The sequence below is a fragment of the Labrus bergylta genome, chromosome 9 (assembly GCF_963930695.1).
Source record: "Labrus bergylta chromosome 9, fLabBer1.1, whole genome shotgun sequence".
Taxonomy (NCBI): domain Eukaryota; kingdom Metazoa; phylum Chordata; class Actinopteri; order Labriformes; family Labridae; genus Labrus; species Labrus bergylta.
The window spans coordinates 20,860,062-20,878,959 of NC_089203.1; the positions used below are offsets into that span (position 1 = coordinate 20,860,062).

Genomic DNA, 18,898 nt, shown 5'->3' on the forward strand with positions numbered 1-18,898 from the left:
ATGTTGGAGACCTACATTTGAGAGGCTGTGCAGTGGTTGTGGAGCTTTGTAGAGTCCAGAAGGCCTGCATCATTTCATCAGTACACTAGAGAGACTTACAGAGGCCAATTACTTCTCTAGTGGTGCTAACAGACCACAATATATCCCTCATTACCCCCTCTTCTCTGTTCCCTCTCATCCTCACGCTCTCCTCTTTACTCAATTTTCACTAATGACTGGTTATGGGTTTGAAGTGAAATCAGACCCTTTTTATTATTTAATTGGTTTGAAATGATAACACAGTGTGTTCGGTTCAAGTGTTTGGGTACACATGTTGAGTGTGTGCTCTAGGCGGTTCATGATAATGATGCCCAATGTGGTTCAATGGGAGACAAAGAAGATAGAACGTTCTCTAGTTTCTCAGTGAAAACAGGAAAAGATATTTGCACAGGTTTGTGGGGTTCTACTTCCGTTTGCTCTCTCTGCTTTAAGCTCTAAATATATAGTTACTGTATATGTTCAATATTTTCATATAAGGAGATCCCCAAGTACTTGGGAGTGAGTATCATAGGGAGCTGTCTGAAATGTGTGCTGAGTTAAATGGTTGTTCTAAATAGGAATATATGGGAGTTATATGAGAGGCCTGGGCACTACAAGCTGCTGTGAAAATAAGATGATTTCATAGGATTGGTAAATTTTTATGTTCAGTTGTCAGAGTAAATAGTCCGTGATGATGGAGCTCATCAGTATCAACCACTGCAACAGTTCAGACTGTCTTCTCCAAAAGTTTGACCAATTGAGTGGTTTGGCAAAGGCTTTTGGGTATGTTTGATAATGGTTATGTCAAAAGAGGGCCCATGTGATGATGAAGTCATCCCCGGTTTCCAAAGAAATTGAATTTAAATTGTTTTGAAAACGACTGAAACATTGGCTTTTGGTGATGACTGTTCAGAGTGTTTTTACTCTCAGATCTCGCAGTAGCTGCAGGGGCTTTACAACTGTTGTTGTAGAGGCTGCATTGTTACCTCCAGTAATACAGCAGTGCACACGTTTCAACTGATTTGATTTAGACTATGTAGAATGTAATTCAACTTTTTATCAGGTGTATGCTGCATTTACAGTTTCCCCTGTTTGCTTTAGTAAATATTGTTGATGTTAGAACAGTCTCAAACTTTATACAAGGCCCTGACCAATATGTGATTTTTGAGGCCGATAAGGATATATCGATATTGGGTAGAGAAAAACAATCTGATACCGATATATTGGCCGATATCTTTCTTTGCTCTATGTTCAATCTGTAGAGATAAATAGAGGTAGATATATACATTTATTGCGTTGCCCCAAAAATGAAGTTATCACACACTGGTGGAAAATATATAATAAAGATAAGACGCTCATGTATGAGCCTCACCTATTGACACTCTTGTTGTAATCCATATAGCGCACTCTGCTGGTGACAGAGAACTGCTAGTTTAATATAATGAAAATTAAATTAAATGCTATTTCACTGGTGAATAAATCTCGTTATATCAGCACAGATCTGTGATAAAATTAGCCGATACCGATAGTCAGATAACTGACTTTATATGGTTAAAAGAAACATCTTTTTTTCCTTTGGGAACGTCATCTGTAGTTTAAAAATGCCAATCTCATTTATTTTAGCACAAGACTCAGCCAATCACAAAAGGTTTAAAGCTTCTGTAATATACATGAAATATTATTAATTCTGGAGATTCCCATTTCTCACATTTTTAGCTCTCGTTGGATATTTATTTTTTATGTCCACAAATTTGTATCTTAAACTTTAATCAAGGAAGCAGATGTATTGATGAATTTGCTCTTTTATGGGAGAGCTGTGATTCTTTCACACAATAAGAGAATAATGGAGTATTTGGAGAAATGACTACTTACCTGATAGAAAGAGAGCCTTGTCCACAGTGAACTCTTCAGCAAATCTGATATGGCAGAAGTTTTTCTTGCTTTTTCGTATGGCTGTGATTTCTCCACACTGTCCAAAGATCTCCACAATGAGCTGCTCTGTGGCGTTTTCTGGCAGACCGCCGACAAACACCGTCTTACACCCTGGAGGGCGATCTCTGGTGGCGGGTTGGGGAAGGTCTGTTTAAAAGAAGCGAGACAAAAAAGAGAATATAACCAAACGGTCATGAGACAAAATGAGAAAGGCAACAAAGAAGTAGCTTGAAATATTGAACTTTATGCATGTGTTTATTTTGATGTAATAGAGCTGAATTAAAAATAATTCTAGGAATGATTCATCTGTCGGTGTACGCTGAAACTCATTTATAAGTATTTATTGAGCTCTTTGAGAAGAAAGCAATATCTTCAAAAGGTTATAACATTTTCATTTAAATTAAAATTGCAATAACTTTGGCAGACGTGAGGAACAGGGCGGATCGCCTGTCCTTTATCTGATCAAAACAATGTTTGCTTTTATGTATCATCAGTAACAACAAAGGGAGAACTATATAATGCTTTCTGATATAAGAGATGCAGCTAGTTTTATTCATTGGTTTTCACAAATACCAATATTTGAGAAGCAATGATTTCAACAGGTTGTATGAATAATAGAAGTCTGGTTGTTTATGCTACATACTAGCTGGATTATTGCACTAAGCACGTCGAAGTTAGAAATGGAGAGAAAAATGACTCAATCAGAAACTGACCTAATCTTAATATGTCCATCTATCAGAACATTATAGGAAAGACTTCATAGAAAAGTAGGGAGGATGAATATGACCATCATGATAAAGCATACTATCCCCACGTAGTATTAGAGATAAACAAAACAAACACATCATATCCAGAGGGCATATGTGACAAATACATCTCAAGAAGGATCTGAGGTCAAACTCAACAATCATGCTGAGAATCATAAAGGCTTAAGAAGAAGAAAATCAGAACACTTTCTGAACCTTGATGTTTCATTCATTTAGTCATATTTTAAAACATGGCCCGTTCATGAACCTAAAAAATGATGAAACCTGATGCATGAATAATAATAAATATTCTCAGATAGTTTTTTGTTAGATTTATGTTCATATCAAACTGTTTCATGTTTGAAAATGAAATCCTCTGAGTAAATCCTCTCATGTGGAAGCTCTCCTGCTCTGCAGAAATCACGTCTTCAACACACGAGTGTTGACTGATCTCATCTCCAAAAGATTGCACTTCTCATCCATTATGAATGTGATTAGCCGGATCTATGAGGAGTGAACAGCTCATCAGTGGAGTGCTGAGGATGCTGTATGTCCGGATGTCTGTTAGAAAAGCCCTGCAATCATTGACAGACAAATCTCCTCCAGGAAAGTTTGAGTGTGAGATCTTTTCGTTTCCTGTATTCCGTCGTATTTTATGCAAGAACTTATTGAGGAAGTTTTATTAGGAAGTTAAATTATTTCTAAAACAGACACATGAATTACATTATCTACATTAAGTACAGATTGTAAAAAGATTGAAGCTGCCATTATTAACACTCTCCTCATCTCGTTGCTTAAAGGTTTAATATGCGACTTTCAGAGTAGACCTTCAGTAGATGTCTCACTTTAACATCGCTCTCTCAAACCAAAACACAGCTGTCCCTCAGCGCACCACATTCCCTCCTCCCCCTCCCATAGTGTTTCTAATAATGACAAGATAAAGTTAACAATGACGCATCATGAGCTGCGGCTCTTGGATCACCAGAACGTACAGAAGGCCGGTGCGCCCAGCCAGGTAAACATCACCAACAGGGTGGTGAAAAAACGACTTCTGTAAAATCATTAGTAATCCACAGAAAAGTGTGTTCCTGTAGAACTTTTAAACTAACATGAGTCAAGATGTGACAGTGCCTTACTTCTAGATGGAGATTTTCAGCACCCGTCTTTCTTTTTCAGACGTCAATCATCTCAAACAAATATAATGTTCTTACAATCTGGTACAATCATCCATATCAAATCTAAACTCCTAATTTTAAGCATTGAAGAATAATAACAGGATCACTTCTGCTCCATATTCCAGACTATCTTCACTTTGATCAGGTCTGTGGTAACTTTTTGTGCAGAGAAAGAAAGAAAACGTTATTATACAAACAAACAGCTTGAGGATTTTTTTTTTTTTTTAAGTAACTGGTCTCTATCTATAGATCTGTTTAAGGAGCTCGGCTACTCTTACAAACAAATGATGAGGTATCACTGCTTCACGTTTTGTACCAGCTTTAATAAGGGCTAACTTTTAAAAGTGGTATTGTGATAAATTAACTGATCAAATGAATGTTTTACAAACTACTAAATGGATGTCAGGGCGTGTAGACAAAACAACCTAAACTCAGTTTTCTTCCGGCTAAAAAAAAAAAAAGTAGCTTATCAGCTGATAGGCCCCTCTGTTGTCAGAGAACCTTGCACTCCCATGCTGTCCTCTAACACCTTACAACGAAACTTTTCAAAGTCCAAGCCAGCCGTGTCCCTTTTTTCAAACTTTCTCACAAAGATGCTAACATCGTGTAACTCCCCTCTGCCTCCTCTCTCCCTTTAAATGTGCCTGCGAAAGCAAAATATTGACTGCCGTTTCATTCTTTGACCTCCAGAGCTGGGGCGGATTAAACACATTTTGAGTTGAGATGGCCAGTCAGAAAGAAAAGGTGAGTTCAGAAATAGCCTGCAACAGCAAGAAGAAGCTTTGTTGGCAGATGCGACAAAGAGTCCCAAATGATCTGACCTTTTGGGTCCATGAGTGGGTGATGCTGGTGAGAGTGGGGAGAGCAGTGAGGACAGAGAAAGGAGCACAGGTGCAGCGCTGCACAAACACAAAATTATACAAACAATTTTAAGCATTGTGGCAGAAAGTTTTGTTAATCTTTGCAACAGCTTGGTCATTTGTTTTGTTGCAGGAGGGGTTTTGTCTTCTCAGTTACCTGCTATGCTACTACATTAAAATATTTTACACAAAATCACTGTGCACATGAACCAAGATCCAACTACCCTTTATTCCTGACTCGACAACGATAAATACAAGATGTACAAGAGATGTTCAAGCTCTATGAATAAGTGAACAGTCTAGAGGTGATTGCATTGCTCATACAAATCAGAGCAGGTAAACCAGAAGCAGAGAGGACAGCAGGAGCAGCTTTCCATGTGACATGTTGGTGCTGCAGCTACACAGAGTTTTTCGACCCAATTGGAGTTTGGTGAGTGTGTGTGTGTGTGTGATATGTAGACAGATGACTTAAGGTTGGTCATTTTGAAATGCAGACAGGTGAACTAAGTGGAGAGAGGGGAGAGGGTGGATGCAGGTTCAAGATATCAAAACAATATATATTGAGAGGTAATGCAAAAAGTCACACAGTACAAGGAAAACACATTTGTAATTATCTAAAGAAAATCATGTAATTGGAAAAAAGAAAAAAGAACCTAACTACCACAGCAAATTGGCTAAAATAAATCTGCTTGTGTTGAAATAGGTAGATTTTCTACCTATTTCAAAACTTTGAGAATAAGCAGATAGTAATTTTACTTATTATGAACCATTGGCTGTCAAATTGCTTGTTTCACAAGCTTTTACTCTGAAAGAAACACACATGCCAGAAACACACATGCCAGAAACACATGTTAAATTTTTAGTCCGGCTCGTTCCCATGGGCGAGCTGCCTGCATGGAGCCCTGTTGCTCAGCTACACTAACACAGGTCAACACCATCCATCACCCTGACTGGCTAAACACCTTTTTATAGTCTGAGGGATAACACAGGGTGGAGTCTTTGGCTTTCTAAGGATTGTTATTAAAAAGATGAACTACATTTACACACACTCAAGTATGTTTAGTTTATTCATGTCATACATGAACAAACTAGATTCATCACATGGAGAAACAAACACCATGTTTAGCACATTATGATATAGTAGTGCTCCATCATCCAACTGCAAGTCTAATTTTCCTGTATTATTAGTGCTTGGCTGGCTGATGAACCGATTTAATTAGCTACTTTAAAGAGACCATTCCAATTAAAATGGACCAACTAACTGAAGACTATGTCAACAAACATCTGAGGGCCTCCCAAAACACAACTAAAATCTGGATTAGTAGAAGGGTAACAAACTAAAGAAAGGCACTAATCTTGGAATCCTTTTAACCATGATTGTAAAAATGTGAGTAAGTACACATACGTGATCCAGAAGTGGATGTAAAAAAAAGCAACAAAAAAGCGACATAAATAGAGCTTTACAGGGATGCACATTGACGATAAAGGTTATGCAGACAGAGATTATAAAGGGGGAAGAGAGCGTCAGAGCTGAGGAAGAGCTGCAGGGTTGTTTCTGCTCAGTTACAGATCAATGAGTGGATGTTGCTTGTGGTATCAGGTTCAGTCTATGCAGCTTGAGGTTAAAGCCTGATTTGATGGACAACATACTGCATGTAGCCATGATGCCCCGATGCTCCAAACGCTTTGCCTGTGATATTTGCTAAAAGCCTGTATGCAGCGAGCATCAATATTTGTTCCTTGCATTCTGTATCACTGTTGAAACCATCTGCACGCCTAAAGTATCTCGGGTTCAGAGCTATAGGGCGGTTCCACATATCACACAGTAATTTGTAATGATAATAATAAAAATATGAACACATAAAATCCTCAACATCCTTTCCACATCATACTTCTTGAGCCTTTGTGATTGTTAAGGGCCTAAATAAGATGAACATTTGGTGAATCGTTTGTTTTCAGGCATTTTTAAAAGAAGAAAAACAGAAAAATCTGTTAAATAAAGTCACAACCTGCATGTTTACCAATATAACAAATAATATTTTTGTGGAATCTTTAACCACAAGGCAGATATTTTATAACATATTATATACACTTTATAGTCCATCTCTAACATAATTTTTTGCATCCACATTTAATTTTGAAATCCTATGAAATAATAATTGTCCTCAATCATTCATGTTTCCTCTCCTCCCCTCCTCAGCTCTATACTCCAGAGAGGTAACACAGCTTGAGTAAGACAGATGCTAAAACCATTCTGAAAGATACTTTATGACTTCACAACCACATTTTCACATTTCTGACACGACAGGCCTGGAAGACTTTTTTCAGCTCTGTAACCATGGGATAACCGCTAATGCTCTCACTTCTTGAAATTTCAAAAGAAGTTTCACCTTTGATGTGGCACACATGAGCATATCCCTCCATGAAGGAGTGACAGGCTTTGTTCCAATGGTTGTAAAATGCCCGAATGAGAAGTATTATATCCATCCATCCATCCATCAGTGCTTTGCTTTCTGCAGCTCCAGGTTACACTGAGTGCAGTGGTTCCTGAATATATTCCAGACGTCCCTCTCTCCAATCAGGTCCTGCAGCTTATTTGGGGGGATCCTGAGGCATTTTTTGAAATTACAGGAATATATAATCCCCACACATTTCTGAGTGTCTCTTTCAAGCCCTATGTGCCTTGAATTCTTCCACTTAATGGTGTCTAGGAGGCATCCTGTAGTGATGCTTGATCCCGGCTCCCTTCAATGCAAACGCAAAGGCAGTAGGTCTTCTGCAACACTGCTCATGGAAGTCCAAAATCCTCACTCTGACCCTGAGGAAATGTGGCTTCTTGTAACCACAATCTCAGTTGTTTGGGTAGACTGAGGGGTGAAGGTGAAATGTCCTTTCTGGACCTCAAAGCTCCACTTACTTCATTTGGGTAGAAGATCATTTTTATTTGCAGAACAGGCATTGGTGGTCGTGGACCAAAGAGGTTCACAGTACAGCACAAGAAAAGATGCAATCTGAAGGTTACTTTAGGTCGGCTCAAAACTCTGCTTTACCTTTATATACTGTTTATGTAAATCACAAACACACGTAACAGTACTCTGTCACACCAATAGTCCTTCAGTTCATTTTAGTCCCTTGCCCAAATTTATCTTCAGAGACTCCCTCAGAAGCTGCTCGCTCTGACAAAACAACTCTCATGCTTTAGTGGCTTTAGTATGAGACATAGAGCTGAAACTTGAGTTGCTTGACTTTCATGAGAAAAAAATCAAGCCACAGCTTTTTTCCTCAGATGTCTGCCTTTTCAGAACACCTGGCTTAGAGATTTACTTTTCTGGTGACACTGAAACAAAGTTAAGAGCCAGAAAAGATGTCAGGAAGAGATTGGGATCAACAAAAGAGAGGGAAGGGTAACTGGGATAGAAATGGGAAAAGAGTGAGAAGCACTAACATGATAGAGTAAGCACAAAAATGTTTACGTGTGTCACTGTGGATCGAAACAACTTCAGATTCTGTTGCATAATCTTAGAGAGGGTATTATACGTCGAGGTACATTTTCCAATCCACGTATGCTTCACTGAGCCACAGAAGACAGAAAATAAGTTGTGCCACAGAGTGATTGTGACAGGCTCTAAAGTTGGAGGGTAAAATCTTGACAAGCTGATCCCTCACACAGCCTCAGGGTTTATATGTGCGCAGAGTACTGAGTTCATTTTGCTCAACTGACGCTGGGTTAGAGAGACTTTCTAGGTGGAGTTAAACTTTTAATCAGCTTTTCCCTCTGCACCATATTGTGACAGTGATGGTTTATAAGGAGCCACAGGGCAACAGCACAGCTCTAGAGGAAACACTTCTGCACAGTTTTTTAGGTGTGGTAAAATAATCATATTTGTCTAACAGAATGCAAAAAGTGTGTTTTTTTTTTTTCAAAACGGATCCTAAACTCCTGAGTGCTGCTGCGGTGAGAAGCGTTTGTTTTATTCCAGCTTGAAGATGACATGTGAGACTTGTGAGAAGAAAGTCCCTAGGCAGAAACTTTTCTGCAGTGTGAAATCTGAAAATATGGAGGTGAGATCAATCAAAGCGCCCCCCCCACTAACTCTCGTCTCACTCTGGATAATTGGATGTTGGAGGTGAGATAAATATAAGCAGCGTGTGGAACACACCTACAGTCAGATGATACAATGTGACTCTCTGTGAATATTAACACTTTGATATGCGCGTGGTGAATGAAGAACAGGTAAACGGTTGGGCAGGAAGAGACGGGGAGAAAGAATAAAAGAGGAAACATATACCGGTACATGATAAACCCTTGGATCAGGCATTTTTTGATTGACAGGTCCTATATTGCAATATGTGAAGAATAAGAACTTTGATCTCTGAAGAGTAGATATGATGCTTCTAAGGGTTGACAACACATGAAGAAAGAAATAAAGGGTATAAAATAATATCTGCAATGCCCACACCAGACAATCACTTTTAGTCTTCAATGAAAGTTAATAGGTTATCTTGTGTGTCAGTAATTTGAGCAATATATCAGATTCTGTGATAAAGATTTTTCCTCTGGGGGCAAAGGTCAAATACTGACCAGCACAGCTGGATATCTAATGACTGATATTTGAGCCATGACATCCTTCTCTATACCCCAGTCATAATTCAAAGTCTAATTAGCAACTTGAGACCTGAGAGAGTTGGCAATGATAAAAAAAAAACAAAGAAAACCCTACAAGAGCGTTGTAAATGGGACGCTGGCGGCTGAGCGCCTTTCAACAATAAAGGCATAAAAAGCACAAAAACAAATCTTAAAAAAAGAAAGAATAAGATGGCTGTTATCCACATAAATATATAAGCTCTTATGAGAAACTTTTGGTTTGTGTTGATTTCCAAAAGTGTCCGTCACTGTGGATCTTTGCCAAAACAAATAAAACGGTGGCATGCTGTAACTCACTTTGTCTGACACCTTCCCTGCAGTAACGGTTTCAGGCCTTAAAACCAGTTATATAAGAAAATAGTTAGTCTTTTTGATTATGTTCTTCTTAGCTTTTGATGGTCACATATGAACAGTTTCATAAACAGAGAAAAGGCTTTCAATAATAACATATCTGTCATAAGAGATTAATGAAGCTTGAAAGCAGACATATGTTTCACCTTTGTTGTTCCCCACACCCAAGGCATGCCTGCATAACACCAAGTCCTGTTCACATCTGATTGGTCATTGGTGCTTGGACTATAATCAGAAACCAGAAAGCTTCTGACAGAACTGTCCCTCACCTGCATATTGTGGATTCAGATACAGATATATGTTTATAGAGATGATTGCAGGATTAGCATGATGTTATAACTCACTGGGGTTGGCGGGGAACAGGGTGCAGGTCTTGCAGTGGATGATCTCCTTCAAAAGTGGGAAATCCTGAGAGAGGGGAGCTGGCCCCATACCGAGGCCGGGCATCAGGGGGTTCAGGGGGGTAATTCCAGGCATCATACCAAGGTTAGGATCAAAATCTGGAGAAAGCAGGAGATTAAGATTAATGAGATCACAACGCATTCTTCCTATGGAAAAAAGTCACACCTCCATTTTCAACAGTAAAACTATATGGTCTGGTATTACTTCACTTAATCTTTTAGGAACCATTTCACTCTGTTTACTTATTTACTGTGTGATTTCTCTGTCATCACCAGTGACACACAAGTAGTCTACACAAAATACAAAACACAGTCACTCATGAATAAAACACTTAAAAAACGTAATAAAACGTAAACAACATGCATATTTGAAGATGTTTTTAGCCACTCTCTCTGTCACTCATGCTGTTTGAATCATGACCTTATAGATAATGTACACAGCTGGATTCCACACTACAGAGAGGCTTTATTTATAACACTGATTTAGACTGCAGAACTAGCATCCATATACACACATGCTTTTATGTGCACATGTATTTCAGGAAGAAGCTTTTTGAAATGGAAATGACGATGCCCTCCAGTGTTTGCCTCAACGTCACCTGCAGAGGATTTGGAGTTGACAATTATGCCGCAGGGTGTGTGATGTTCATACACCTGTGTACGTGCATACAGACACACTGCTCCCTAAAACACAAAACCTCAATGGAGATTATACACACACTGTTATATAGTAGACATGTTACAAAATCAATCTGACAAGCCGGAGGACTGTTTAACACAAGGAGATATTTCTGACTGCAGACACAGTTGATGAAACTAGAATCATGAAATGCATAAACAAACAACTCACATTAAGATGATGAGACAGTTCAACTATAAATCCTTCCATTACAAAGATATTCATGTTTAGTTTGGATTAATTTCTCTTAATGCTTAGAACCAAGGTTGTACTTGGCAATACAATACCACACTGCCATTAACTACCCTAATTAAAAATATTAAATTCAATCTACACATATTGCAGTTATATCTATTTAAGTGTACATGTGCTTTATCTTCCCCTTTCTGCCATTCTAATCATCAGCAGTTAGATGTTTCAGTATTTCTTCTTTCCTTTTAATAATCACTGAAGAGACCATATTCCTTCAGTCACTTTGTTCCAATGACCTCCTGCTCAGCTTAAGCTAATGTTATGTTGTTCTGATATATTCAAGGTTTTAAGTCGTATAAACAGAGTGTCCGAAAACAATATATATATATATTTAACTGCTTCCCGAGTGAAAAAAACAACAAGGACAACGGAATCTGAAAATCTAGAGAGAGATCGGACCACATTTCAAGTTAATAACATGATTGATTACCTGCTAGCCACCGTCAGAAAACGGCTAATGTTAGCATTTAGCCACTTCCCATTATAAGATACGAAACAAGACGTCTATGTATTGAAGATACGTTTATATACATTGTACTTGCTCAGTTTAAAAATACTTTTTGTATCAATACAAACCTATCTGAACCTTGTAGTTTTCGGACTTGTTCGCAATATTATCACTTTTGTCGTTGCAGTAGCTCAGCAGATACCAACAAAAAGAATAGCTTTTTTCCAAGAGTTTAATTTAACTCATGACATGTTGTAACCATCCTATTAACCCCCAGACAAAATAACATCCCCCCTTGCATCTTGAGCCAAAAAAGAGTTTGATCCAGAGAGTTCGAGCCGTAATGAACTTTAAAGAACTCTGAACCAACGAGAGTTGGATGATGAAGATGAGAGGGATGCAGCAAAAAATGACCATCCTGTAAAACTTTGCATAATGGAAATCGAAATAATGATGAAATACATGTCATAGCTGTAGGCGAGTTGACTTTACTGATGTAAATTTTCCATCAACAGAGTGAATATTTTATCTGTATAAATTAAAGCTCTAAAGCTCCTCTGAGGAACTTTTGGTTATTTTCCATTTTTGCTCCCCGGTGGACAAAGTGGTATTTTCTTTCTTTGCTGATGTTGTCCTGCACATGTATGAGAAGTGTTTTTAAACAACAATCTCCTCCTGTTGCCACTTAAATCAAATGTATCAAATACTGTAATGGAAAATGTAAAGAAAGTCTGTTTCCTCAGACTATATCTGACACGTGTTTCAGGCATTATAAAGAACGACACAGAAATGATCCACCTCGTCACTGATGCTCTTGTTTACTTTTGTAGATCATAAAAACACATTTGTAGTGCTTTCAGTCTGTTTTATAATTAGTTAGTTAATTAGTTACATGTGATAAAATATTCACTTGAGGCGCATTGTGACATTTCCCTCCAGAAGAGAATACCTCAGCAAACATTGAGTCAGATCCAACTTAATTCCGAATATTTGATGTTCAATCACAATAAATCCAGTAAAGGAGAAATAATATTTACTATTCAGCATTACACACCATTACACTGATATACACATTACATTTTGTTGGAAGTGATTTCCTCTAAATCTGCACTAAAAGGGGAAAATGGATGATTGGAGTGTCACTTATTAAAATAGATCCAGAAATATGCACATTAGAGATGATTCAGAATACGTCTCAGGAGCCAGAGAGGGTGCCATAAAGAAGTTAGACTGAGGAAAGGAAGAAAATGACGACAGAAAAACAGAGGCCAAAAAGAGAGACGATAACAGAGGAAACACTTGCCAGGCACACAGTGATGTAACTATTAATCTGTTCATAACCTCTCCCATGGTCTATAACAGGTGAGAGAGAGCGTGAGTGAGAGGAATCAGGTAAGAAGTAGCCTGTAGTTGCCATGCTTGTAATGTTATTCCTGCATATGAAGGTTGGAAGTGTATGTCATCCCAGTATGTATTGAAGGTATAGACGCAGATGAAATGATTATAACCAATCTATTTCCTGGAGGTCTTCCATTGAAGTCAATACATCGTGCGCTGCAGCAAGAATTAAAATAATAAAAAACAAGAACCTCGGATTGTTTGATGCTGCCTCTTTTAATGTCTTCCTCCTTTCCCCCTTACAGTCTTTCTCCTCTCCGATTTCCAGGGTCAACGTCCCCTCTAGCAGTCAGCGGAGGGTGGGGGCTTGGACGATTGGTGTGAGGCATGCTGGATAATATTCTCTAATGAGGCGAGCTAGCAGCACCTGGAACCCTACCAGAGGCTGAAATCAGCCTCTCTCAATCTCTGCCAGGAGTCACACACTTTGCATTTTCATACGAACATCTCCGACTTCATTTATCCTGCAGGGACATTTTTCCTTCCTGCACCCTGCAGGAGGGAAGTGAAAAATAAACACCTTACTGTCTATTAAAGTTATCCCATCTTCCCTTTCTATTACATCTAAATAAGAATCTGTTTCTTACTGCCTTTGATGTTTTATTTCTTCATCTGACACCTTTACAGTCACATCACCATTACAGATCTAACTTTTTCAATATCTATCCTTCAATCTAATAAAGCTGCCATAGAAAGGAAGAGCTTTCCATCGGCCCATTACTGCAGCCCTGTAACTTCTGCTCTATTATTTCTCCCCTCAGACACACTGTATATCCAAAGTATATCCACTCTGTCCACCTACACACAGCCAAAACTTTCTGGCATCAAAACCAGTGCAACTCCCGAGCAGGCAGCAGAAAGGGACACTGTGTTCAGTCCAAGGATTGGAAAAGGCTTACGGCAAAGGAATGACTGTCAGTTAATATAATTCATGATGGGGATTCAGGTGAGCTAATGTGTGACAATGAGGAGACCCTGATTCATATCTTGGGGGATTCTTGAGTGCTTTCACTTCACATGATGAGCGCTGTTTGGATGTTTGGTTGTGAGACATGACATTAACTTTTCATATATACCACTGTGGGTGAGTGTGGGTGTAAGTTTGTGCGTCTTTAGGGACAGGGATGAGGATGAGGGGGATGATGCACACAAAGGAGTGGTTGTTTATTCAAGGAAGAGTTGTCTGTGCCTTGAGCCTCATTATCTATTCTAGAGAGTGTTTCAGTCAGTTGGTGTGTATGCATGCATAATAATGTGAATCTAAAATTAACTTTGTTAACCTTGCCAACACGTGTGTGAGAGGCTAAATGTTTTCATTTTGTGTGTGTGTGTGTGTTTGTGTGTGTTGTCAAGCAGCATCCTTTTTAGGTTCTGCACAATATTCGTTTTTGTCAAGTAAGCATTTTGTTAAGGTTTTTATTTTTGGTCTTTTTTTTTTGCCTTTATGTTAGAGATGGGACAATGTAGGGGGTCAGATATCAGGAGAGAGAGTGCGGGGAGTGAGACGCAGAAAAGAAACTACAGGTCAGATTCAAACCCAGGTCGCCCGCTTTGAGGACTTTGCCTCCATACATGGGATGCTCACTAACCTCTATGCTACTGGCAACCCAAGCGAGCAGCTTTGACCCTCAATGTAAAAAAAAACCCAAAAACATAGTACATCATGCTTATGATAAAAAACAGAACAAATACTGCTGTTACATGCTCTTTTATGTTGTGTATTTTGATTAGAGGCGTTAAGAAGCAACACTGTTCTCACAGCCCTGTACAGACACACCTGTAAGTTTTCATGTTGAATTTTTACAACTATGGATTGATTACATTTGGTCTAGCTTTTTTCATGCTCACCCATTAAAGAGAATCTCACTTTAGAAAGTTGTTGTTAAATAGTATTACGTTTCCAACACTAATTACTAGCATTGCGTCTACTGCATTATTGTCTTTTTACAGTTCCAATGACGTTCCAGCACTAAATTACCTTAACTCCACAAACTATTACTCTGTTTCATTTTCATGACCATTCTTCAAAGTTTGAGTGTTTTTGTGAAGGAATTGCGATACACTGGCCACTTCAGGTCTCTAAAAAATATTCAAATAAAAGTTAAAAGCTAAATGACTCTTTTGTTGAACCTCTCCACACTGAGGCCAGATTTTAAGAGCAGTTCCCCTGACAAATGTTGCAAAGTGCTTTCACACACAACGAGGACTTTTTTAAAGCATGAGCTCCAAAAAGGTTAGGACTCAATGGTGGAGGTTATTTTGTTAAAAGCCAAGTGAAGATCTGTGGAGCTGCTAAATGCACATTAAAAGCAAAAACAGTGATACAATCCATACTGTGGAATGTCTCCGGTTAATAAAAACCATCTTGGGAGGTCGGGACGTTGAGATACATATGGATGAGGAACTTGATATCTCTCCATCTGGTTCTGCTTATAGTCTGGGTGTGTTCGAGAGAGGACCGATGAAGGGTGGGGAAACATGGTGAACGCTCTTGGACAGACATCGTCTCTGTTTCTGTCAGATGTTTAAACCAGATGTTGAATCCTGATGTTATTGTTGCAATTCCTGCTTAGTTCTCAAAGTTCACACATTCTATAGGACTTTTTGTTTTTGGCTTACTCCCCATAAGTTCACATGACCTATTTGTGTCTTCTCATTGTCAAGAATCTGAAGAGGCTTTCATTTAGTTCCCCTTTTTTGATGGTATTGTTTCAATCACTAAAATGTAACAACATACACTTGAAACCAAACTCCTGTTTAACATTATTTATTACATTTTTGACGTTTTCCAACCATTAGATTTGAGGAGGAATTGATTCTCTATTTCAATGTTCACTCCCCCGGCCTCCTTCTTTCCCTTATGGCCAGCTGTGGGTGAGTCAGAAACTGCTGTAAACCTTGGGCTATACAAGTCAAGTCCATTTTGTTTATAAATATTTATTTGCTTGAAAGGGCTTTAAATATTGTTTGAATGACAACATGCTCCATCGCTCTTTGAAACAATGAGAACTCCTTAAACAGGAACACAATTAGGATTAATCTCAGCGCTATCCCTCTCCTTGGATAGACATGCAACAGATGTCATACATGCAGGATCAGCATAACAACATTATCAAACAAAGCACACTATAGTACTGTATTGTTAAGGACCCATATTGTTCTAACAAAAAACTAGAGTCACATCTCTTCCCCCATCCAAAGACTTCACTTATACACGTAGTAATAACTCTCCAATGTACACAATAATCATCCAGACCATCTATAGAAATAAAACTGTCGTCATTAGAGACATGTACCAGACATGTGAGGCTGCAGTGGGGTGAATGCTCTGCTCACAATGGTCTGTATATCCAGCTGTCTGTCTGCATATATCCACTTGGCTGGAGGCAGGAAACACATTCACACACCGAGGATGAAACAGAGACCAACTATAACTTAATAATGAAAGCAGTCCAGCATATAATGAGGCATAAAAAAAAACACTTAAACCTACATGGAAATGTACAACCAGTCACACAAACGCATCAGCACACTCGTAGATAAAACAGGAAAGGACAAAGAGAGTGATGGGGAATTCTGCGCTGTTGTTTGGAGGTGAAACAAAAAGGGAGACAAAGATGATGTTCAGTCATGATGAAGAATCAATATCTCATCCACCTGGAGTAACTTCAAAGCCACAAGGTGCTCTGAGAACAAGAGCTGCGTGACAGAAACCCCATGAGACATCATGTGAAAATGGCAACGAAAGAGGAGTGCGTATAATATGTTTCAGGCAAAGTGCATCCCTTACATAGCTGAATTTAAAGCAGTACGTTTTTAACATTGAGCTGCTTCTTCTTAAACTGAGAAAATGAGTAAAGCCAGATGAGAGTGTTTAAGTGGATTCTTTCTCACTTCCACATTTCTCAACAACTTGAGCAGTATTGTCCTGAGTGAAGTGAAAAATGCAGGGCTAGAAAGAAGGGGCTTGTGGGTAAAATATGTGTCGAGAGATGATGACACAGCAGCACATGTCCGGAATTTAAATATTAGACATATATTTACAAATCTTATGAGAGACAGAGAGAGAGAGAGAGATAATTGCATTTTCTAGCATTCTTTTACATTTATATTATGTATATAATTTACAGTTGGAGGGGCCTCAACATCAGTTTTTGTTCTGTTTGAGCCCAGATGATCATTTCAGTGTGACTCAGAGGAGTCTGAGTGTGTGAAGGGGCTCAGAAAGTAACAGCGTGTGTTCAGTGCAGCTCTCAGTTACAGTTGCTGACTCAGCTGTTACAAGATATAAATGAGAGTCTGGGTTATTTAGGCTGGTGAGGGGGGGGGAAAGGGCGGTGACAGGAAGGTAGGAAAGGAGGGATGATGAGGGAAAGGTAGGAAACACATGCTGTTACTGCAGGTGATCTACTAGGGGAGACAGCTAATAACCTGAGTCTCCTCCCTCTCCATCAACATCTCATCCCTCCTCCTCTCTCCTGGTACATCATCAGTTACCCCAGGAGGCGAAAAGACCCTGATCACTCATGGGAAACCCACTGAAGACAATCCATTATTTTGACTGATTAGAGCTCTTTGTTTCACGAGGCCGTGTTTAATGTTGATTATTAGCTTGATCATTAACTCTAGCCATGGAGCTCCGATAGCCCTGCAGCTAGCTCCAGGCATCCCGGGGCTATCACATAGAGCCCCCGCTCCGCTCCAGGCCGGACTGGCTTTCAATTTCAAAGCGACTATAACTTTAACATTACTCGTAGTTACTTTCCCATCTGAACAATAAATTAGCTTCCTCGTCTTCCCCAGTCTCTCCTGCAACTAATTTAATATAACATATTAAACTAACTAATAGCTAAATAACAGTTACACTGAGACCAACAGAAGGTATTATGTAACCACAGCTGTCAATCAAGGTTTAATGAGTCTGATTATGTGGATGCTATGGTCTTTGAAATCATGAATCCAAAATGGGACAGTTCCATCCAAGGTCTATGCCCCCAATATTTCAAAAGTGAGGTTGATTTGTGCGAGCACAGCAAAGATATCCTGCTAGAGCGTGTTTTCCCTCATGTGCATGCTGTTGCCTGAAAAACCTCCTATGCGTGCCAGTACTTGACATTCACTAATAACTGCTCGCAAATGATAAGAAAAATCCAATTAATGAGATTACCACTACTTCATAAAGTTTTATTGTAAAAAAAAAAAGATGCTATTAAACTACTGGCAATTTACTTTCCTATTGCTAGGAACTGATGAAAATGATCATCTGCTTTCAATCAGCAGCTGCTATTTTCATCTTAAGAGTTGGCTGCGTCTTATACACTGGTGCAAAAAATAATCCTGAACGCCTCACTATTATGCTTTCAGAAGAGGCAGAATTGCATGATCATGATCATATGTAATACTTATTCCTTATTCCAATAAAAAAATATAACCTTAAAGTGTGCTCTAGAAAACATGTGAAATAAATAAACCTGCAACACAAAATCTGTGGTTCAGGTTTCGGTGTTGAACAGTAGTCAGTGTGTTACCTGGCATGAGTTGCTGTCCGGTTATTCCCATTGGAGGCATCCCCAGGTTGTTCATGGCTGTAGCCCAGGCGTTGGGGTCTGACAGGGGGATTGTCATCGAGTTGGAGTCCATCGTCATGTTACAGATCCCTTCTGTAGAAAAAACACAGAGAGAAGACCGAGTGTTAGGCTTGAAGTCAATCACTGATACGAGTAGGATACTGGTTTAAACATTCAACAATGTAAGTACATCAACACATGGACCTCTGGACGGATCTAAAACTGTTGACAGCCCAATTCTAGTCAAAAGGGTCAGTGGTCTGTAGCTTGTCTGCTAATTCTGAGTAGTGTCTCTGAGGTCCCATAAAAGGTCAACTCTAAGAAGATAAATCATGCCGACAAGATTTACAGATCACCTTCAAATCAATTATCTTAAGTTGGAAAACATTTTTATTTCTCCCCTTCACCAACCTAAAGTGAGACTGT

General features: G+C 39.0%; 1 protein-coding gene across 1 annotated transcript in view; it reads right to left on the reverse strand.

Annotated features, from left to right (window-relative positions):
• LOC109988859 (ecto-NOX disulfide-thiol exchanger 2-like) overlaps positions 1-18,898 on the reverse strand; it is a 92,359-nt gene that overhangs the window by 27,293 nt on the left and 46,168 nt on the right. Inside the window, exons 3-5 of the mRNA XM_029278577.2 lie at positions 18,434-18,565; positions 10,072-10,227; positions 1,891-2,097 (exon numbers count right to left, since the gene is read on the reverse strand). Coding sequence (XP_029134410.2) covers positions 1,891-2,097; positions 10,072-10,227; positions 18,434-18,565 — 495 coding nt within the window. The remainder of the gene's footprint in view (positions 1-1,890; positions 2,098-10,071; positions 10,228-18,433; positions 18,566-18,898) is intronic.